The sequence below is a fragment of the Triturus cristatus genome, chromosome 1_2 (genome assembly GCF_964204655.1).
Source record: "Triturus cristatus chromosome 1_2, aTriCri1.1, whole genome shotgun sequence".
Taxonomy (NCBI): domain Eukaryota; kingdom Metazoa; phylum Chordata; class Amphibia; order Caudata; family Salamandridae; genus Triturus; species Triturus cristatus.
This window is the reverse complement of record NC_140580.1, coordinates 87,907,175-87,931,150: the sequence shown is the minus strand read 5'-3', so window position 1 is coordinate 87,931,150 and position 23,976 is coordinate 87,907,175. Positions and strand designations below refer to the sequence as shown.

The following is a 23,976-nucleotide window of genomic DNA, read 5'->3' as shown; positions in this document are numbered from 1 at the left end:
CAGCAGCCAGGGTGGACCACTTTAGAACCACTACTTCCAGGGTGCTGGCATCAGAGGTCAGGACTGGCTGCTATTCATGTTACCTTTTGGTGCAAAAGAAGATGAAGGACTTCATCCTATTCTGGACCTGGACTCTGAACCTCTTCCTTATGATGGGCAAGTGCAAGATGCTGTCTTTGGCCCAAGTACTGTCTGCCCTTGATCCAGCCGACTGGATGGTGGCATTGAATTTGCAAGGTGCGTATTGCTGTCCTTCAATCCCACAGATGCTACCTGTGGTTTCAGATAGGCCACATGCACTTTCAGTTATCTGTGCTCCTCTTTGGTCTCACAAATGCCCCTCCAATGTTCACAAAAGTGGTGGTGGCCGTTGCTGCCCATTTGAGGAGGTTGGGAATCTCAGTCTTCCCATACCTTGACAACTGGTTGTTGGAGGAGGGCTCACCTCAAACAGTTGTGAACCAACTCTAGAAGACGCAATCTGTTGACATCTCTGGAATTTGCCATCAATGTGCCGAAGTCACACCTGATTATTTCACAGAGGCCCCCTTTCATTGGAGCCATCCTGGACACAGGTTTGTTTCTTTCCTTCCCTCCACCTCAACACGTCCAGATAGTCGAACTATGATCATGATGTTTTAGTAATTGACCTAGATCTCGGTGAGAACAGCTCTGAGGCTTCATGGTCTTTTGGCCTCCTGCATCCTGCTGGTGGACCACACTATGTTGTACACGTGCTGTGCAGCGGGATCTGACCTCTCTGTGGGCTCAGCACAAAGGGACCTCTCAGATTCCATCCAGGTGTCGGAGGAAACTGCAAAAGATGTGCAGTGGTGGTTGCTGGACTGCAGTTGACCTGGTGGATGACTCCTCTCCCCGCCCCACCCAGTGCTAATGATTGTAACAAATGCATCATTGCTGAGTTGAGGAGGTCATCTGGGAGACAGCCTATTTTCCCCTCCTGAGGCGACAAGCCGGGAGGTCCCTCCTCGCTCTCTTGCCTCGTGTACTTTTAACTTTTATGCTTGTTTTGCCTATTTTGAACTTGTTTGTACTGCATTGCTGGACCTGCACTTGGTAGCTTTTGGGGCCTGGCGCTTGGTGTTTAAATCTCCCCCTGAGTTTGTAACTCGTGTGCCTTACCTCTTCGTCCAGTCGCTCTTGGGCAGCTCTCAGCTGAGTATTGACGCTGAGAGCTTGCTCCCGGAGAGGCGATTTTGGCTTTGGCGGCCATATTGGGGGGATTGTAGCAAGAGGACGCGCTCTAGTTTCTTATATAAGGGGTCCCTGACCCGGGGCTCGCGTTAGACAGCCTATTTTCCCCTCCTGAGGCGACAAGCCGGGAGGTCCCTCCTCGCTCTCTTGCCTGGTGTACTTTTAACTTTTATGCTCGTTTTGCCTATTTTGAACTTGTTTGTACTGCATTGCTGGACCTGCACTTGGTAGCTTTTGGGGCCTGGCGCTTGGTGTTTAAATCTCCCCCTGAGATTGTAACTCGTGTGCCTTACCTCTTCGTCCAGTCGCTCTTGGGCAGCTCTCAGCTGAGTATTGACGCTGAGAGCTTGTTCCCGGAGAGGCGATTCTGGCTATGGCGGCCATATTGGGGGGATTGTAGTGCGAGGACACGCTCTAGTTTCTTATATAAAGGGATGACGTCTCCTCCGCGCAGCGGACGCGCTTTGCGGACGGGCCGGACTCACGCCGGAGTCATGCCAGAGTCCTGCCCGTCTGCGCCCGTCAGCGCTAAGGAGGCGCAAGGTACCAGGGATGCTGCTCGGCTCATAGTCTCTCCTGTTTGCCCCCGCCTGTATTCCAGGAGTACCCTTAAATCCCTGAGACCCACCCAGCTAGATTGCCATCACACATTCTCGCCTGACCAACTGCGGCATAGTTTGACCTGTAATTGCCTGGAGGGGTCAACATCAGCTCTCCCGGGACCTGTCACCAATCTTCTATTGAATAAAAGGACTTGCGAGCCCCCACCCCCCTGGAAAGAACTAGGCTTCCTTATTAACACTCGCTCCCTGGTTAAAAATAACTTAGCGTTCAGGGACTTTGTGTCCCAAAGGAAACCCTCTTGGGTTTTCGTAACAGAAACGTGGGGCTCTGACTCATCAGGCCCTGACCTGCTCAATGCCCTCCCGGATGGCTATACTATGGTTAGACAGGACAGAGAGGGCCACAAAGGGGGCGGAATTGGCATTATACATAAGATCGCCTTTTCCTGCCGTATGGAGTCTCTTCCCTCTCCCAATAACTCCTTTCAGGCCATGTTTTTCTCCCTTAGCTCCTCCCCCTCAGAGAATATCTCCGGGGTTCTTGTCTACAGACCTCCAGGCCCCAGATCCTCGTTTGGCTCTGACCTTTTGGATGTCATAGAGCCCTTTTTAAACAGGCCCTTCCTCACTATCCTCGGGGATTTTAATTTCCATTTGGAAAGTAACAATTCCAGCGAGACGCTATCCCTTGTGGAGTCACTGGCCCCCTTCAACCTACTTCAAAAGGTCTCATCCCCCACTCACATTGCCGGTCACACGCTAGACGGAGTCTTCACGAATGATTCCAGGTTAGAGTTAGGGCCTCTTTTTCCCCTCTCCTGGTCTGATCACTTTGCGGTCTCCATGGAATTTACTCCCTGTGTCCTTTCAGTTTCGAGTGGAGTTACAGACTGCTGGGTCCAGAAGAGGAATCTCCGGGGCCTGACTGATCTATCTTTGAGCCCCTTTATCGCTAAATTCAAGCCCCCCTCCTCACAGGACATTGATCTTTTAGCACAGGAGCTTGCAAGTACCATCGCAAATGCAGTGGACACCCTGGCCCCTCTTAAATCGGTGTACAGTGCCAGGAAACGTCCCTCGGCACCCTGGTACTCTGACTCCCTGAGAATTCAGAGACAGGTATGTAGGAGGCAGGAAAGGCTTTGGAGAGCTCAGCCAGATGCTGAAGGCGGTCCAATCATAAAATCCTCCTTAAGAACTACAAAGCGGCGGTTCTAGCCGAAAAACAAACATACTTCTCCAACCTTACATCCTCCCTCACCTCCTCCGGTGATTTGTTTAAAATTGTGGAAACTTTATCCTCTATTCATCACCCTGATCCCATAGTCCCCTCGCAAGCTCTCTGTGATCAGATTTCTTCTTTTTTCCATACCAAAATATTAAATATCTATACATCTCTCCAAGTGGACAATCTTACTCACCCTCATTCTCCTGACCCTGTGAATATGATCCCCTCTAGTGAAACTCTTCCTAGCTTTCCTCTTCTTTCGGCCCCTGACCTTGAGAGACTGCTGGACTCCCTTAGATCAGGCTCTCCCCTTGATCCCTGTCCGCTTAAGATCTTAAAAAACTGCAGGGCTACCTTAATTCCCCCTATATTGATGGTTATGAACAGGGCTATTTCCAGTGGGACTTTCCCAGCCCCCTGGAAAACCGCTATTGTAAAGCCCCTCCTAAAAAAGGCCACCCTGGACCCTGGGACTCTAAAGAACTTTCGCCCTATCTCCCTCCTCCCTGCTCCCGCCAAGATGTTGGAGGCTCACCTGAATTTTCATCTCAGCTCCTTTCTTGATAAAACCGGCCTGCTTGATCCATCTCAGCATGGTTTCAGAAAGGAGCACAGCACTGAGTCAACCCTCACAGTAGTGGTCAATACCATCCGTGCTAAGGTCGATAGGGGTCAGACCACGCTTCTGATCCTGCTCGACCTTACAGCCGCATTTGACACCCTGTCTCCCACCATCTTGGCTTCCCGACTAGGTGAGATGGGGGTGGAGGGGTTGGCCCTTAGTCTCCTCACCTCCTTTCTCAATAATAGGGAGCAAAAGGTAAAGTTGGGTGACTTCCTCTCCACTGCCAAGCCATTGCACTGTGGAGTCCCCCAGGGCTCTTCTTTGAGCCCTACCCTTTTCAACGTTTACGTGGCCCCTCTTGCCAGGCTTGTTAGATCTTCTGGTTTGGAAGTTCTTTCCTATGCCGACGATACCCAAATTATGGTCTCCCTGTCACAATCAGTCGGGTCTACGGCCCTCAACTTTAGGAACTGCATGGGGGCCGTGGCAGGTTGGATGACGTCAAACTTTTTAAAGTTGAACGGGGAGAAGACGGAAATTCTTGTCTTTGGGGGAAACAATGAGGTCTGGTCATCCGACTGGTGGCCGTCAGCTCTGGGAGTCTGCCCACAACCTTCTTTTGTTGCCCGCAATTTGGGAGTCCTATTTGATACCTCTCTGGCCTTTGACAAGCAAGTGAACAGGACTGTTTCCACCTGCTGTGGGGTGCTGAGGGTGTTGAGAAAGCTCACTCATTATCTCTCCCCCGATGCTCGGAAACAAGTCTCGGTCGCCCTTTTATCCTCGCGCCTGGACTATTGTAATGCCCTCTATCTTGGGATGAGCAACAACCTGGTTCATCGGCTGCAAGTTGTTCAGAACGCGGCAGCAAGGTTTGTCGTCAACGGCCCAAGACGTTCCTCTGGGACCGCCATCAGGAAACAGCTACATTGGCTCCCTGTCCATGCCAGGATAAAATTTAAAACCCTGACTATCATATATCGGGCTCTTCATGACGGAGGGGCAGAGGGCATTAGGTCTCTGGTGTCGTACTACACCCCAGGTAGAGCCCTTCGTTCCTCCAACATGAAGTTGCTTACGGTCCCCCGTTTTGCCAAGGCAAGGTGGGGAGGCAGGGCCTTTTATGCCCTCGCCCCTAGACTCTGGAATGAGCTTCCCCCTGATCTAAGGAATCAGGATTCCTTTTTTCTGTTTCGCCGAGCTCTTAAAACCTTCCTTTTCTCTGAATCCTACCCTTAAAGCTCTTTTTTCTCTTCTAGTTTTGGCTGATTGTCTTTTCCATCTTTTGCGCCTTGACGCCTTCGGGCAAAGTTGCGCATTATAAATCCCTGTTCAATCAATCAATCAGGGGGCGATCAGGAGACTCTGGTCTCCGGCAGAAACCTGCCTCCACATCAATCTGTGCAGAACTGGACCATCTCCTTTGTATTAAGATTTAATGAGGATTGAGTAAGAAACAGCCTCCAGAAGGTCTACAGGCTCACTCCACCATAGCTAAGCTGCTACCACAAACACTGGCATGCTGAGTAGCTGTTTTTGACATCCACCCCGCTGAGACGTGGGCGTCTGTTCACATTTCCACAAAGTCCTGCTGCCTGGATAGCCAGGTCTAGCAGGAAGGGCATTTTGCCTGTTTAGTCATGCAGGATATCCTGGTCGGAGTCATTTCACAGCCGCACCACTCGGGTATGTACTTCTTTTTTATCTCTTCACAATGTGAGGAAACTGCTATTAGAAGTATCTATCAGAAGAACAAGTTACATACCTTCGGTATTGCTCTTTCTCTTTCTAACCGCAAATTCCTCACCAACTATCCTGCCTCCCCATTCTGTGGAATGGACTCCCTTCGTCCATATTAATAAGATTCCAACTCGAGATCTGCACACTGTCACAGTCTGATTATTGAATGCTCTGCAACCGACATGGGTATAAATCAGAAAATAACTGGCATTGACGAGCGGAGCTGGTGGTTATATTGTGACCCCAACATTGTTTCCAGGACGGACCCAACTCGGAGCCTCATGACGCCACCTACCTGCGTGTGAGGCGTATGGCTGAGAAAAGTCGGCAGAGCCGTTCTGAGGCTTGTGGGTACTCACAAGGTGAAGAACCTGCAGTTACATAGACTATTCAGCAGAAATAGCGCTATCTGTAAGTAATTTGTCCAACTGTGCTCAGAGTGACAAGGTGACCGCTCGAATAAGGTGATCAAAAAACTGCAAAATATCTAAGTCCAACGGTTGTGAGCTGAGTATTTTCAAGTGTATGGAGTGCAGGAGAGAAACTCTCCAATACTCCACTTCCAAACCAAGAATCATTAAGAAAGTCTTTTTGGTCTGAAATTGATGTTAAGGATGGTTTGACTCTCACTTAATTTACCAGGTCTTCATTAGCGCATGGAGGATCTACTAAGCTCAAAGGAACCAACACCCTTATGCATCAAGCCAAAATCCAGTCGGTAAAATACCGATTCCTTATTAGCTCCCGGTATTAAGTAAAAAATACCCAATCCCAATGCATCAACCCAAAAGCAGAAATCGGTATTTAAGGAATCCTTAAATAGCGATTCTTTAAATAGGGATTCCTTAAATACCGATTCCTTAAATAGCTCTTGCATTTAAGGAATCCCAAAGTGAGATTCCTTAAATGCAATGCATCAAAGTTAAAAAATTAGCGATTTCGCTAATAAGGGGAGCAAATTACCATGAAGATGAACTGCATGGTAATTTGCAAAAACTTTGAAAAATGCTCTTTTGTGCATTTTTCAAAGTGTCATGTTGCGCACACACATGCCCTTAGAGCATGTGTGTGTGCAACATATGTGCACATATCATTTTCAGGGGTGCAACAGGGTGTCCTTTTGACACCCTGGCACCCTTGAAAGTGCTCCAGCTATTAGCGATTCGGTAATACCGAATCGCTAATACAGAATGGCTTTACATTCATTCCTATGGGCCTCCAAGCCCATAGGAATGAATGGGTAGGTATTCCTTATTACCGATTCGGTATTACCGATTCGGTAATAAGGAATGTTAAGGAATCGCTATTTGAATAGCGATTCCTACATGCATAGCCTTTTGCTATTCCTTATTAGCGATTCCTTATTTTTCGCTAATAAGGAATCGCAAATGCTAATGTTGATGCATATGCCCCCAAGTCGCTTAAGTTCCGAGGATATGAATACAGAAACTGCTTATGAGCACACACTCCACAACACTAATAAAAGCCATATCTTCTCCCTTAGCAGTTTCTTGAAAGGGGCGAAAACTCACCGTCAGAATATGACAGAATCCATAAATGCGAAGAAGAGTGCGACGATAGGCTGTGGTAGGCTCCAACTTCTGTGCGCTGGCGGGGCAAATCCACGTTAATGAAAGGTGTCAGATTGGTGAAAACTCGGCCCAGAATTGAATGTGTTGGAATCCATCACATTAGGGAGTTCCATGACGGATTGCCTATCCTCAATTGGGCATAACAAAGTGGAACAGATCCAGGTGTCTGACTGCAGTCCCTGTAGCCTTGTGAAGGAAACTGACAATGTCATGCAAATAATAATCTTTAGAGTATAATAACACTGTGCTTGTCAAAAAAGACTACAAGGTTTTATGTTGCTTTCTCAACTTTTGATGTTTGGGAGGGGCACTTCAACATAGATCATTTGTAATTGTAACCAGATGCTGAAAGGGCCAAATGCAATTTTCAACGCTTTCAATATGGGTCGAGGTCGGTTGGGTTAGAAGTGTATTTCTCATAGATTCCAGGTCTATATTGTCAGTGGTTGACACAATTTAAGACTTCTGCCTTTTGGAAAGAATACTATTAGACGATTTGATTCCCAGTAGCCTCTCGTTGGCTTTCCTGGTAATTGTTAAATGAATTTTCCAAATGGCTTCTTTTCTCTGCCTGTTTCAGGTCCCCTTCGGATCGAGGCAGCGCATCATTCGCTGTCAGGTTGGCCTGACCAATCGCTGGCAGCTGCCATGCAACTTGGACTTTGACCTTCTGGGAACTGCGCAGGCGCGGAAGGCCATCAGAACCGGCATCAATGAAACACTGAAGCGGATTATGACAGGTGGGAAGGAATGTGGAAGGCAGCTTTGCCACAGTATGAAACCACGCAGATCAGTAGAATTAAAATAAATGACCATAACTTTTCATGCATGTGTCCTTCTTGCTATTGGGTTCTAGTGTCCACATAACCCACCTGCTGATCCATATTCTGTTTTATGTAGCCCTATGTATTCTGAGGGTACCATACTTCCTGTAGTTAACACAGAGGGAAAAACACGGTACTATGAGAAAAGGCAGTTTAGAGTGGGTGGTGGAAAGTCCAGTATAAGAATGAAAAAGCTGGGCGAGGAATAGAGACCAGATCATGGGAGTGAAAGGATAGGGGCATACCCTGTGTCGCTGTACTTGCGAGTCTCCGTAATAGATGGGTTTGTAATAGCTTTGAGAATATTAAGCACAAATTGTGGTAGCAGTGATTTGTCATGCAGTAATGCGATATTCTTATTGTCAATTTGTGCTGGATAGTTCTCACATCTGGACAGAGGTGGGTCTAATTTTATATTGTTTGCTTATTAAGTTTGTTGGCTCATAGATGGGTCTCTGTGTGACGGGCTTTGTTTGAGGCAGAATTGACAGAATTTGATATAGCTACATGTTCACGGTATAGCTGTCTTGTGGTGTCTGAGCGTCGGTGTCTACGCTGTATTTTGACCCAGGTATTGTAATATTTTTAGGGCTAGTTAGCCTATGACAGTGAATTGCAGTAGTCAAATACGAGGAGGATTGTGGTTTAGAACGCAGTTGTCAAGTGGGTTGAGGAAAGTGGGTGGAAGATGTTGTAATGGCGTTGTAAGGTACCAGACCATGACCCCATCAGCATCTCTACTATCGCATGGGAAATAGTGTTTACGTTGAGGACTCCCACTAACAGTCGGCTGATATGATGACTATGGTGGTGTATGAGAATAATATGGAGTTGTTGACGACTCACCTTGCATGTATGTATATTTGTTATGTTTGTATAGTGTGAACTTAACCAACAGGTAGCACAGCTCTGTACATTATCAAAGCCAAAGATACAGTCATTGAGTGATTTGAAAGGGAGCTGGGTTCTGGAAATGAAGGTAAAATTTTACTATGTTGTGTTGCATTATTCTTTAACCCCTTCGGTGCCACGCCCTTTCCCCCTCCTGTGCCGGGCGTTTCACACGCGGGTGGGGTTCATGACGAGATAGTCTCGTCATGGGCACAGCGCGACCGTGCTCCATGACAAGACTATCTCGTCATGGGCACAGAAGAGGTTAAAGAACTATGTCTTCAGCGCTTTCCTAAGTAGTCGCAGTGTGGAGGCAGTTCTTATGGATACAGGGACCGTCCCTTTTCCTGGGTGCACAAATAGAGATCTCCCCTGACCTTGTTTTTTGGTTTTGGTAATTCTTTGTCTTCAGTCTAATGGTGTCCTAGCTGTGAGCTGTGAGCTCTACGAACGCTCACCAGCGATGGCGCTGCCGGCTTTGTAGATGAGGATGCCGATGATTTTGGTGATACAGGCTGCCAAGGCGAAGCAGTGGAGTTCCATCAGTGGGAGGGGTGGGATATGTAGTAATATATTTTCAGGCCTATGAAGAGGCCTCCTACGGCTTGTAGGCTATCTTTATGAGGGGCATTTCTGAGTTTTGGGGCTGCGAAGCAATGTGGCTGCCATCCAGATGCAAGTGTAGGAGGGCTTGAAGTGTGGTTCTGAAGTCTCTGTAGGAATGTTTTGACTTTCTTCCAGAGAAAGTGCTGGTACCACGCGCTTTTCCATTTCCTAGCAACGTATTTCTTCTTGATGAAGTCAACTGGATGAAGAAGAATTCCAAGCTCTAATAAGATCCTGGGGTTCTGAGATAAAGGCATTTGAGACAAAGAATGTAAACAGAGCTTTAAAAGTCTGATAGGAATGTTTGGTTGATCTTGTGAGAAGGAGGTAACGTTCGACAAGACCGGATTGCACCTTGGTAGTTTTCCCTAAGATTTTGTTCCCTGAAGGCTTTGAGTGTGACAGAGTAGCCTGAGAAGGATGAGGGCTGCAATCCAGTTTGTATTTTGGATAAAGATTGTATCTAGAATGACTATAAAACTGTTTTTCATGATGTTGAAAGAACAAAAATAGGTTGGCGTTTATCCAGAAGATTTTAAGGAGTGCACTATACTAACAATCGAAAGTTGAGTGCAGTTCAGAATTATTGAGGAAAGAAAAACCAAAGGAGGATTGTAAATTACAGCCATTGCCAGTGCTTATTTTAGGGTGGCGGAAGAGTCCTGGCTGTTAACGTAGTGAGCAGTTTTGTGGGACAGCATTATCTAGTTTTAAGGTTTTACTTTACAGGACTCTTGTGTGGCTTTTGGATTTTTGCTGAAGGCAAAATCCCTACAATTATCTATAGTAATTGTAGCTGAAAATGCCCAGGTTGAATAAGTCATTCATGATGAAAAGTTGATTAAAGGAGTGGCATGCTTGTACTTTATTGGCTTTGGCACACATGGTCAAATAAGTATATTGTTTCTCTATAGCTCCTGTAGTGTCCCTGTTAATTCGTCTTTTATGTTTCACGTTTTATTTTGGTTTTGTTCCTCTTTTAGTTAAAATGCATTGAGTGTGTAGCAAGAACACCAGTGTTTAACTTTCTTCGTTGTTGCCTCCCTTCTTGGAGATTGTTTTAGGATTCTCCTCAGCCTCCCAAGGGATTTGATAAATCTAATTTCGAAGGCTTGAAAGAGGACCTCTGTGTAATGGCTCTAAGTTTGTGTAGTGTTGTATGATGTGTCCGTTGTTGGTGCTCGTGGCATTCATCTATTGTGTAGTATATGCACGGTTGCACATCTTCTTTTGGGTGCTTCAAAGCACTGACTGTTTAATTGACTGACTAGTCTACTTCTGGCAGGGATGGGGTGCGTTAAGGGCATGGTTGTGTAAGGTAGAAATGATCCTAATTGTTTACAGTCGCAGCCCATATTTAGTGTGAGGTTCATTAGTCCTCAAGTAGTTTGGTTTGACTTTCAGGGTTGAGTTTAGGGCACTCCACAGTACCGGGCCATGGAACCCAGGTATCTGCCTACATATTTCAGTTGCTAAAGGTTAATCGGTCGATTAAATATGCAGTCACCTAGTATAGAGGGAATCTGATTTCAGTTTCAGCTGGTATCGTGGGCCTACCTTGTTAATTAAGACTAGGATATTGCATGAGAACAGGTAAGGAAGATGTACAACCGGGTTGAGGCTTAGAAACTGGTGCAATAGAGTGGGAGGTTATAGGGAACTATCTGATAAACAGTGTAATAAATGCTCCCATGTGTACACTAAAGCCCTGAGCTGTTCATGGGAAGTTTAGGGCGGTGAGCGACTTAGGTTGATGATTCTCTATGCATGATGTGCCTCGTGATAGACCTGAGCAATCAGGATTGCTGTAGGTTAATCTTAGCGACACATACGCGTTATTAGTGCGCCCTAACAGATTGTGATTCCCATTTAGAAGACACCCGTGTTTCTCGAAGCGAGGATTCTAAATCTGATGGACTATCCCTGCCGCCAGCTGTGACACCGCTCAGCGCTAGTCATACCACCAGAGTGGATGACAAAGGCACCCGCCCAAGCCTATGCCTTTTCAAGAGGTAAGTCCTACTTTTCTATTTTTCAATCAAAGTTTGGTAATGATTTAAATATACTGGTTTTACTCTATCATTTAGACAGAAGCAGACCCATGGGAAAGTTCATAGAAGTTTAACACGTTTCATTAAAAAAATAGCCAGCCAGCATCAGACATAATCTTAGTGAGATTTGCCACGTCAGGGACTAGAGCTTTGTGCCTTGGTCAGTTGTGGCATGTAGTGCTAAATTGTTCACATTTCAGCGCTACATTTAATCTTTTTCTGAATACAAATGAATGGAGGAGAGAACATGTTTTGCAAATGAAACAACATATAGAAACTAATAAGCAGAAGCCTGGCTTTTCTTGGGGGAAGGCGATACATTAGCAAGAATAAAAAGGCTGACTTAATTGAATTTGTATGTATCTCTTCGTTGTGCCAACTTCGTAATCAACAGTTCAGCTAAATGTGCATTGTACAACACGGGATAGAACACGCATTGGCATAGGCAATAGGTCTTGCCTTTCGGACCTTGTAAGCGTTTAGCCATGCAACAGTTGATGTTGTTGCACAAAGGATATTGTGCTGGATAACTAAACACTTATAAGGTCCCAAAGGCAAGACCTATTGGCTATGCCAATGCTTTTTTCTCTTATGCAACTAACAACCATTGACAAAGCCAATAGCGCTGCCTTGTTGTAGCTAATCTTACTTGTATTATATATCTGGATGCAATAACAGAAGCAGAAAAATGCCAGGCATGCGGTACAATAAGTACAGATTTTTAGGGTAGGCGCTTTAAGCCACGCCCTTAACTGCATCAGCCATGCCCCTTTAAGAGACCCCCCTGATTTTTCATCCCACTTAAAGCCCTGGGTTCAACCTTTAGACAAGCTTACCAAATGCGTCACTTCCTGCATGGGGTGAGCAGACGACCGCAGCGTGTATCATTGGCCTTTCTATGTGCATCTTGGACGTTGGCTGCATGCTTGCTTCGATTTGAGAAAGAGGGTATTTGTCGTGATCTTGTTAGTAGCACGAGATATGAAGATGCCACTAACCTGGAGGACGGACCAGCGGGGACGATGACGGATGAGAAGTCCCCTTCCTCCCCTGGGCGCAATCTCCCATGGAGGACCTGAACACTCCTGTGTAAGGGAGCACCCCGGGGAAAGAGGGGAGTGGAGAAAACAAGAAAAGCTGCCGTTCCGACTATTTCCAGTTACCCTAGTCCTAGCTGAGGGTTCAGGAGCTCTTCAATATTCTCCCAGTGGGACAACTGTACAAACAAGAAAACAAAGGAGTTAGGACAAGGAATATAAGGGCAGCTATCACAGACCCCAACCCCAGAATGAACACCCACTCACTAGTAGGACAGCAGCAAGGGTCGGGCAGGATTGCAAGGAAACGCAGTCTCACCTGGCTTAGATGTGCGGGGGAACACAAGATCTTCTCCACAAGGCGTGGGGAATTACTAGGGCTATGAGAGGTCGTTACACCCTAGAAATGCAGGTAAGTAGGAGTTTCTGGCGTCAATCCTCATGCCCAGGGAAGGGGGAGCTAGCGACTAGGCAATCCAGGGGTACAGCAAACGCTGTTCAGTGTCACAGCGTGAGAAGGCCGTATGTTCCTCGAGCCTCACCGCTCCATTCACAGCGTTGGAGGCAGGTTGCCCGCTGCGTATCACGGCAGTCAGTACGCCATGCTGCGCTGTTCTTTTCACAGTGAGATTGGCACAGAATTTGGGGAAAGAAAACACGGAGAGGTTCCTGGAAGCGGAACGCCCACAGGAAGGCTGGAGGCGAAGGAGGACGCAAATCCGGCGTTTCTCTCCCTCGCAAGTCTCTCACATACAGGGCCTAAATACCTGATTCTCCCTCGATGTGGCGTAAGGATCCGGCTGGTGAGTTTCGGCGTCCTGCACAAGCGCAGGTCTGCGACGTCTTCTGTAGTAGGGTCCTGGCGCTGATTACTCTTTGCGGCTCTCGGGTCTCGGCAACTTGAAATTAGCACTCCGGCGGGGAATACCATCCGCCTTAAACCAGGAAACACTAATGCGGGCGAGATTGTCAAGCGCCGCCCCTTCCGGGAGGAGGCGCTTTGTAGGCAACAAAGGAAGGACAGCGGCCGGGTCTTCCTCCATTGCCCAAAGGAGTTATGGGGCTTGTAGTTCCCGCGGCGCCGATTTCCTCGGAACCAGGTAGACTGTTTATAACGGTGAGGCTTTCGGCAAGGGACTGTCCTTTGGAGTTGGGCGATCACGACAGAACCCCCTCTTGTGGACCGCCGTCTCGGTGGTCGTCCTGGTTTGCCCGGATGAGCTGCATGAAAGCGTTCCAACAGAACAGGGCAGTGGAGGTTCTGTACCGGTTCCCAGGACCTGTCCTCCACCCCGAACCCTTTCCAATCTACTGGGTATAGTACCCGTCCCCTCACCAGCCGGGAGTCCAGGAGTTCCTGTACCTCGTACTCTTCTTGACCGTCCATGTGTACAGGGAGGGGTCGGTCTGGCAGCCTCATGTTTGCGGGGCAAGGCTGAAGCAGGGAGACATGGAACACAGGGTGGATATGCCAAGAGTCGGGCAGGGATAGTTTCATGGCCACGGGATTTATTACTTTCTCGATGCTATAGGGGCCTACGTATCTCGGGTTTAGTTTATTTGCCCCTTTTAGATGAAGATTCTTGGTGGTGAGCCATACACTATCCCCCACCTTATATACTGGTTCTGTGGTCCTCCTCCTATCTGCAAACCGTTTCTGTGTCGTTTGTGCTGTGGTTAGGTGTATGCGTGCATCGTTCAGTATGGCTCAGAGATGAGCGTGATGTTCATGGATACTGGGAAGTTTGGAGTCTACAGGCCATTCAAAAGGAAGCATGTTCGGGTGATGGCCGTACAGGCAGAAAAAGGGGGAGCAGCTTAGTGTAGTGTGATCAGCGTTGTTGTAGGCGAATTCTGCCAACCAAATCAGGGCGTACCAGTCGGTGTTGTTTTGCAGGGTAAAACAACGCAAATACTGCTCCAGGGTTTGGTTCAGGCGTTCTGTTTTACCATCGGTCTGGGGATGGTAACTGGTTGAAAGTCTGGCATCCACAGCCATGGTCTTACATAAGGCTCTCCAGAACCGGGAGGTGAACTGAGTTCCCCTGTTGGTGATGATAACACTGGGCACTCCATGGGCTCGGACCACATGCTGAAGGAAAATGAGGGCCAGCTCGGATGAGGTGGGGAGTTTTTTCAGAGGGATAAAGTGTCCCATTTTTGTCAGGTGATCCACCACCACCAAGATGGTGGTATATCCTTCACAGGGGGGCATCTCGTACGATGAAATCCATCGAGATGGTGTGCCATGGTCGAGGAGGAAGGGGTAGTGGTTGCAGCAGCCCTACGGGCTTAGAATGTCTAGCCTTCCCCTGCGCACATACAGAGCAACTGTTTAGATATGCTTTAGTATCGTTTCGTAATGTGGGCCATCAAAAGGAACGCTCGAGGCATGATACGGTCTTGCTCACCCCCAGGTGTCCCCCTAATGCTGAGTCGTGAACCCATTTCAGAGCTTGTTGTTGGAGAGGGATGTTTGGGATGTATAACGCATGGCAGTGGTATAATAACCCCCCTGTTGTCGTTCGGTGTTCAGGGTTTTCTTGGACCCATGCCTGAAAAACCAGATCCTCTGAGGCCACCTTTATGTCTTCTAGGAAGTCTTGTGAAGAGACTAAGGCTAGGGAGGCGTTCCGAAATGCTGATTCAGGAAGGATCGAAGGCGGTTTTATGGCATCCTGTGATACGCTCCCCCCTGGTTCGTCTAGACTGGACAAGGCGTCGGCTTTTCCATTTTGCGTTCCTGGGCGGTACTTGATCACGAAATCGTAATCAGAAAAGAAGATTGTCCATCTTAACTGACGTGGTGTGAGGGCCTTGGCCGTTTTCAGAAATAACAGGTTTCGATGGTCCGTGTAGATCTCTATCGTGTGATGCGCTCCCAAGAGGTAGTGTCTCCATTCCTCACAAGCCCTTTTAATGGCCAACAGTTCTTTGTCGGTAATGGAGTAGTTGGCTTCACTAAGGGCGAGCTTCCGCGAGAAGAAGGCTACTGGGTGCACATGTCCTGTTTCCGGGTATCGTTGTGATAGTACACCACCAATGGAGTGCTGCGAGGCGTCTGTTTCAACGATGAAAGGGAGCTGGAGGTCAGGATGTCGCAGGACGGGAGCCTGTGTGAACCTTTGCTTTAGGAACTGGAAGGAGCACTCTGCTTCATCGCCCCAAAGGAAGGGTGTGTTGTTTCTCAGAGACTGGAAATGGGGTGAATGATCTTGGAGAAGTCCTTGATGAACCGCCTGTAGTAGTTTGCAAATCCCAAGAAGCTCTGTACTGATTTGACGTTATGAGGGGTTGTCCAGTGTGTTATCGCTTCCACCTTACTAGTGTCCATCTGGAACCCCTGTTCGTTTATTACATATCCCAAGAACGTGACTTACTGGACATGAAACAGGCATTTCTCCAGCTTGGCGTACAGGGAGTATTGCTGTAGCCGGTCCAATACTCCCTTCATATGGACCACGTGTTCCTGGGGGTCTGACGAGTAAATGAGGATGTCGTCAATATAGACTACACAGAATGTTTCTAGAAACCCCCGGAGTACCTCGTCCATAAAATTCTGAAAGGCCGCCGGGGCGTTACAGAGCCCGAAGGGCGTTACCAAATACTCGTAAAGTCCAAACTTCGTACGAAATGCCGTTTTCCACTCATCACCACTCCGAACACGTACCAAGTGATACGCCCCGCGTAAATCCAGCTTGGTAAAGTGACGAGCGCCCTTCAGTTGATCCAGTAACACCGGTATCAGTGGCAGTGGGTAGCGGTTTTTGATAGTGGCCCTGTTTATCGCCCTGTAGTCTATACAGGGACGCAATTCGTCGCAGTCTTTCGTGGGAATAAAAAAAAGAGGAGAGGAAGCTGGCGACGAGGAATGCCTGATGAATCCGGAAGCCAGGTTTTCCTTTAAGTAGGTTTTCAGATACCGTGTCTCTGGCTCGGTGTGAGCGTAGACCCTGCTGCAAGGGATGGCTGCCCCGGGAATCAACTCGATGCGGCAGTCATACACCCGATGCGGAGGGAGTCGAGTGGCCTTCTGCTTATCAAATACTTGTTGGTATTCTTGATAGACGTCCGGTAAGGTAGTAGAACAACAGTACCGATCTCCCTCCCGTCCTGTAGCCAGAAGTCCTGCCAGAGTATCGCCTGCCCCATCCGGCTGCATCTCGCGTCTTGTGCAGTGCTCTTTGCAGAATGCAGAGCTCAGTGACACCGTGCGGGCTGCCCATCGAATGACCGGATCATGCAGAGTGAGCCAGGGCATGCCGAGGATGAGGCGGAACTGTGGAGCATCGATGATGTCAAATTGGATGATCTCAAAATGGTCCTCCCCGTACTGCATCATGATGGGGATAGTGTGGTATCGCACTGGTCCCGAGGTGAGCGTGGTTCCATCTACAGCCCTCACGACTTCAGGGTTTTTCTTTCTCTCCCACTTCACCCCAATGTTTCTTGCATAGGCCTGGTCCATAAAGTTTCCGGTAGCTCCGGAATCGAGTAAGGCAGGTAATTCCAGGAGGTGTTCTGTTGAAAACCAAAGGGTAACCAACACATTCATATGAGCTACGGAAGATTGCATGGTGTTGGCTATGACTGAAGAGATCGTTTTCTGCCTATCACCCGAGACAGCGATCTCGTCCTGTCTCGGGCTCTTCAGTTTTCCGCCGACTCGGCTCGTGCTTCTGGCTGGAAGGTCACTGCTTGCATCCGTTGCGGGTTGGGTCGATCCAGGAGGTTAGTTCGCGCCTTACACTCGCGAATGAAGTGTCCACTCTTCCCGCAATATAGGCAGAGCTTCATCTTCCATCTCTTTTCTCTCTCCTCCGGCGTGAGAGGGCCTCGAATGCCTCCGATCTGCATCGGTTCTTGACTGTCTTTGGGTCTGGCGGTTTCCTCAGAGGCAGACTTCGCCCTAGGGTATAGAAGCCGGTTTTCCCCTCTGCTTCTGTCCCCCTTCCGTTCTTGGAGGAGGTGGTCCAGTTGGACCATAAGATCGATCAGTTCCTCGCAGGTTTGAGGGAGCTGCACCACTTGGGACAAGAAATCCTTTAACTCCCCCCTTAATCCTTGATAGAACAAGGTTGTTCTTTTCTCCTGAGGCCAGTCCGTTTCTACAATGAGACGGTTGAATGTAGTTATGTAAGTCAGGAGATCCTGTGAGCCTTGGCGGAGAGTGATGAGTTCCCTATCCAGCGTCATTATATGGGATTTCCTGTCGAATAACTTCCTCATTTCCAGGCAGAAAAACGGTGCAAAACAGGGTCGTTACGTTCCATCAGGGGAATGGTCCAACTGGCAGCGTTCCCGCCCATACACGACATCATAAATGCGTTTTTTGCCGTTTCATCTTGGAACACGGCGGGTTTGCACAGGAAGTGCAGCCGGCATTGATTTAGAAACGTTTCAAATTTCTTTGGGTCCCTGTAGAAGCGTTCGGGAGGCGCCAAAGGGATGCTAGTGTTTTGTATAATATGGACGGTGGGAGTAGTGTCCAGGGTATGTGTAGGAGCCGTGGTACCCGTAAAGAGCCCTGCCTCTTGGGTGCCGTCAGATGAGGGTAGAAAGCCAACCTGGGCTGGAGGGGGAAGAGTCCACTCCTTAATGTATGACCCCATACCCCTGCCCTCTGGTGTACCTTTTCGGGATAGACCAGCTACTTCTCTGCGCAGGGTACCCATCTCTTTTTTCAATTCCTGGTTTTCTACTCTAGAGGTGTGGACCTCCTGCTGAAGAGCAGCCATGCTTTCCAACAGGGAGGACAACACCGCGCCGGTGTCCATCGTCCAGGCTGGTTGACTATCGTGGGCTTGACAATCTGTCGTGATCTTGTTAGTAGCACGAGATTTGAAGATGCCACTAACCTGGAGGACGGACCAGCGGGGACGATGACGGATGAGAAGTCCCCTTCCTCCCCTGGGCGCAATCTCCCACAGAGGACCTGAACACTCCTGTGTAAGGGAGCACCCCGGGAAGAGAGGGGAGTGGAGAAAACAAGAATAGCTGCCGTTCCGACTATTTCCAGTCACCCTAGTCCTAGCTGAGGGTTCAGGAGCTCTTCAATATTCTCCCAGTGGGAAAACTGTACAAACGAGAAAACAAAGGAGTTAGGACAAGGAATATAAGGGCAGCTATCAAAGACCCCAACCCCAGAATGAACACCCACTCACTAGTAGGACAGCAGCAAGGGTCGGGCGGGATTGCAAGGAAACACAGTCTCACCTGGCTTAGATGTGCGGGGGAACACAAGATCTTCTCCACAAGGCGTGGGGAATTACTAGGGCTATGAGAGGTCGTTACACCCTACAAATGCAGGTAAGTAGGAGTTTCTGGCGTCAATCCTCATGCCCAGGGAAGGGGGAGCTAGCGACCAGGCAATCCAGGCGTACAGCAAACGCTGTTCATTGTCACAGCGTGAGAAGGCCGTATGTTCCTCGAGCCTCACCGCTCCATTCACAGCGTTGGAGGCCGGTTGCCCGCTGCGTATCACGGCAGTCAGTACGCCATGCTGCGCTGTTCTTTTCACAGCGAGATTGGCGCAGAATTTGGGGAAAGAAACCACGAAGAGGTCCCTGGAAGCGGAACGCCCACAGGAAGGCTGGAGGCGAAGGAGGACGCGAATCCGGCGTCTCTCTCCCTCGCAAGTCTCTCACATACAGGGGCCTAAATAACTGATTCTCCCTCGATGAGGCGTAAGGATCCGGCTGGTGAGTTTCGGCATCCTGCACAAGCGCAGGTCCACGACGTCTTCCGTAGTAGGGTCCTGGCGCTGATTACTCTTTGCGGATCTCGGGTCTCGGAAACTTGAAATTAGCACTCCGGCGGGGAATACCATCCGCCTTAAACCAGGAAACACTAATGCGGGCGAGATTGTCAAGCGCCGCCCCTTCCGGGAGGAGGCGCTTTGTAGGCAACAAAGGAAGGACAACGGCCGGGTCTTCCTCCGTTGCCCCAAGGAGTTATTGGGCTTGTAGTTCCCGCGACGCTGATTTCCTCGGAACCGGGTGGACTGTCCATAACGGTGAGGCTTTCGGCAAGGGACTGTCCTTTGGAGTTGGGCGATCACGACAGTATTGAGGCCTTCTTTAATCACACTCACTGAAGCGTCCCCGCTTTCAGCCCTAATAGGAAATGAGAGTCCAGCTTAAGATATTATATGATATTGGGGTTGGCTTTAAAGCCAAATAGGGTTGGTGGATCGCTGGAGGTTACGGACATTCAGGATGAACTACAAAATCGAGTGAAATCAGTAACTACAACTTTGCTGCTCCCCACACCCCCTTCCCCACCCGCTTGATCTTCCCTGTGTCTGTCACTGTTTCCCCCTCTCCTCTGGCTATCTTACTCCACGCCCCCTTCTCTCTTACTCTCACCTACTCTTTCTTTCTACACTCTCAGCTCTCTCGCTCCTCTCTCTATCCCTTCCCTACATGTCGATCTTCCACCGTTTCTCTGTTTCTTTCGCTCCCGCCCCTCTCCTCCTCTGTCTCTCTCCCTCTTCCTTCTTTCTGTCTTCCTCACTTGGTCTGCCTTCTTTTACTAGCTCCATCATTCCTCGACCTCTAGTCACGCCTACCCCCTTTCCCATCTTTCATCTTTCGCACCTCCATTCCATCTCCTCTCTACCATCTTCTTCTCTCTTGAAGGTTCTCTCACACCAGCGCGCGTGTGTCTGCAGATCAGAGGCGTAGCTAGAGCTTGTGGCGCCCGGGGCTATCCCTCAGATTGCCGCCCCTGGGGAGGGGAGGTTGCTGGGGAAAAAGGACGGCGAGCACTTGAAAGAGGTCAGAGAGACACATAGTATCGCCGCTAATAGTTACCTCGATCATGCAAGTTACATGCACATACATGACACGCTCCAAGGCTACACAGTTGAATACACAGACTGCATGATCTATCTGGGGACTCAGAAAAACCGCATGTGACATCCATCAGAGAGCTGCGTGAATAATTACCTGGTAATCCCCTCAGCACAATGCAAACATGCACATACATGTAATGTAATGTAATGTAAATAGTCATTTATTAAGCGCGAATTGTCACTCCGCAAGGAGCATCCTGGCGCTAAGGAATAGAGGATAGGGGAGGGTACAATGGGAATTCCGCCTGTGATCTGTTTAGATTAACGCAAAGCAGTAGACATCGGGGATTTTATATATCCATGTTTTCAGTGCCTTCCTAAAAAGGGATCCCGATTCCTGTAGTCTTAAGCTGATTGGACGAGCGTTCCAGGTTTTGGACCCCAGGACAGCAACAGTTTTACCTCCCTTTGTGGTTCGTCTAAAAGTAGGCGGTCTTAGGAGGTTGGCTGTGGATGACCTAAGGATCCTGGTGGTGGTATATGAGGAGAATCGTGCTGAGAGGTACTTGGGTCCTGCTTTACGCATGGCTCTATGAGTAATTAAAAGAATCTTAAAGAGGATTCTTTTATGGATTGGAAGCCAATGCAAAGTTTTAAGCGCCGCAGATGCAGATGCTCTGCGTGGAAGTCTCAGAACAAGGCGCACTGCAGCGTTTTGGACCATTTGTAGTCTTTTTATTGTGGTTTTATTTGTCCCTGCAAAGAGGCTATTGCAGTAATCTAAGCGCGAAAGGATTAGGGCCACTGCTACTGATTTCTTTGCTGGAAATGGGATCAAATCAAAACATTTCTTTAATGATCTTATTAGGCTAAAGCAGGTCCCTGCTGTGGCTAACACGTGAGGGAGAAAGGACAGCGCGGAATCGAACTGTACCCCTAGGTTTTTAGCTACTTTGACCATATCTGGAGGGGGGGTAGTTCCTTCTGGCCACCACCTATCCGGAAGGAAGGTAACATTTCTCCCAATAGGCAGAACATGACACTGTTCAGGGATCCATCATCTACAGCTGACATTAAATGACCATTCATCATGGTCACCCCATTAAAGCAGTGCACTTTGTGATCTGCATGGTACATGTTCTTTGCAGCAGGCACATTAACCCTCTGTGCTACCTTTCCAGGAGTCAACCCTTCCACTAGACAAAACTCCAATCTCTCTCTAGGAAGAACATTAATCACCGAAGTTATCATGACATTTTTATTGTTTCTGAAAATTGCTGGAGGCCAGGAAGGAGGCAGCAAGTTTTTTTAAAACCATAATATACTTGCAAACACTACGCACCCACCCAAAATAGGTACCCAGTGAGGTCACACCGTTCGCATCGCCCTAACCTGCTCAAGGTTCATGTGACCTCAGTGACAGAGTCACAGCGACTGGATAACTGTTGCTCAGGGTGTGCTGCTTCGTAGGCCTGCCCGCAAGACTGGAGATGAACTTCAGCATGGATTGTGGTGGGCAGGCCTTCAAGGTTAACCCACAATTGACACCACTAGGGTACACCTGCTTGTGCTAAGACATCAAGCCTTCTAAGGTCTAGTGGGGCCTTCTGAGGTCTAGCATGGGAATGTGCTCCCTCAGTAGAGTGGTCTGGTGGACTGGTCATAAAGGCTGAACCCGGTTCCCCAGTTCCAAATTCGACAGCTCTGGCCATAGTGCCACATCCTCTCCCCCACTGAACACCATACTTCCCCACTGAGGGAAACTCGCATTGCCTTCAGCTATAACCTAATTGTGCCCGCTATAAATACTTGGATGTGGCTCAATTCAAATTATGCACTTGATAAGAGTAATATGCTGCCTAAAATAAAAAGTAAAAGCAACCACTCATAGGGAATGCAAGATTGAGTAAAGCATATGAAATGTAAGCAGAAACAACATGGTTACCTTAACGATCTCTCACTATTCAGAAATCAGCGAGTGGTTTTACCTGAAAAGTTAAGGACATGACTAGAGGGCCCTGAAGGGAACCGTTTCAATGTCCATTGCTTATATCCTTACAAAACATAAGCAGTATGGTTTAAAAAGACCACATCCATAAACACAGAGCCATGGTACACATTTTGTTTTCCAATCCACCCATCAACCAGGTATTGCAGTACCTCCAGGAATGGTACACTTTGCCACCTGGGAACAACAATGCTGTTCAAAGAAAGACGAGAAAACAAAAGTAGCGCTTCACTGGCAAACTCTGTAAAGGGATGCTGATTTATTTGGATGTAAATGAAACCAATCTGGCCACTTTGCAACCACTCTGTCTTGCTTTATTTAGTTATGTATTTATTTTTCATATTTAAAACCTTCTATTTCTCTCCATCCCGCTGCTCTTTGGAATAGAAAAATGTGAGAAAAAGGGCTTTTCCCGCAAGAGTGTTTTTCTTTTTTGGATCCATTTTACAGGGAAGCAACTAAATGAAAGAAGGAAAGAGAGGTGAACCGTTTCTTCAAGTCACGGTTTTCAGTAAGTGAGGAGCAAGACAGAAAGAGAGGGAATAATAGGAAGAGAGGGGGGGACAGCTGACAGCACAAAAAAGAAGAGGACATTGCCCGAGTCCTATTCCTTCTCTGCCCGTCCCGAACGTCCACGAAAGCAAGCCGAGCCTTATCTGAATGCCTTTGTCCTCCCCCAAAATAGTGCCGCCTGGGGCGGACCGCCCCCACCGCCCCACCCTAGCTACGCCACTGCTGCAGACATTCATTTTACTGATTGACCTATGCGGCCGTTTCTGAGCTTTCCCGAGCTACAAGCCTGTACACCAGAAGAAATATTTCTAATTTCTGCGTGAAATACAAATATGTTGCATTCTATGTAAACAATTCCTTGTTTCTGTATTGTTACCAGAAACGTGCCTAAAACCTCGACGCTTCCTCCTGTCGTTGTTCAAGACTGTACATCCAGTTCACAAATAAGGAAAAAAAAACGTGTCGGATTAGAGGGGGCTAAATTTCCCTTTGTTTCTATGAGGACTTCTTCGTTCACTAAAACCATTTGTGAATCCTGCTGTTGCCCATTGGCGACCTAGATAAATAGTTTAAATGTAAGACTGCAAAGCCCCTACTTGGGTGCGTCTTTGGAGCAGACAGCAACATTGTACATCATGAAGGCATGTGGGAATATGAGGATACGGTATTAGGCGATGTTCTAAATATTCCTTCCACATACGCATACAACAAAGGGGTTCCCTGCTATGCTCTGAACACGGTCAGGGTACACAGTTACACACGCCGTCACAGTGGTTAGCTGTACACAGACATCCCCTCTCTTCACTAAACTGTGTGATCTTGAGCAGATATCGTCGCTCTCCTGGTTTCTTCACTTTCCCCCTATCTCCATGCCCAGAATCCTTATGAACAGGATGTGTGGTGGTGTTAACAGAATTTACGCAAGTCTTTTACGTTGAGAAGAAGTCCTATAGAAGCGGTGTCAGCTTCACAGCACTGTGACTACGACGCTACGCATGCTCTTAGAATCGAAAGACTGTCAAGGCGCTTATTGACAAAACCCTGCTAGCTGCTGACATGCCATTTCTCTATTTATATTTATTTATTTATTTATTTAATGCAATTTTATACAGCGCTGGCTTTACCCAAAGGTGTCAGAGCGCTTCACAATAGAACCAAGTATGTTACGTGAGGAAATTTACATACTTACACGTTACAGATACAAACGAGATAGATGAAAAAGTTAAATAAAACAATAGACCACGCCCCCAGCTGCCCCGTGCTACAAAACACATCTAAACGCTCGCTAACAAAGTACACTTTCAGGGGCAGATTTACAAGCCCCATGTGCCACTTTTGCATTACATTT

The 23,976-nt window shown here is 48.1% G+C and overlaps 1 protein-coding gene across 1 annotated transcript in view; it reads left to right on the top strand.

The window, feature by feature from the left end:
• The window catches only part of BTBD16 (BTB domain containing 16), a 654,256-nt gene that overhangs the window by 67,158 nt on the left and 563,122 nt on the right, over positions 1–23,976 (top strand). Inside the window, exons 3-4 of the mRNA XM_085614582.1 lie at positions 7,484–7,643; positions 11,098–11,236. Of these exons, the coding sequence (XP_085470708.1) occupies positions 7,484–7,643; positions 11,098–11,236 (299 nt within the window). The remainder of the gene's footprint in view (positions 1–7,483; positions 7,644–11,097; positions 11,237–23,976) is intronic.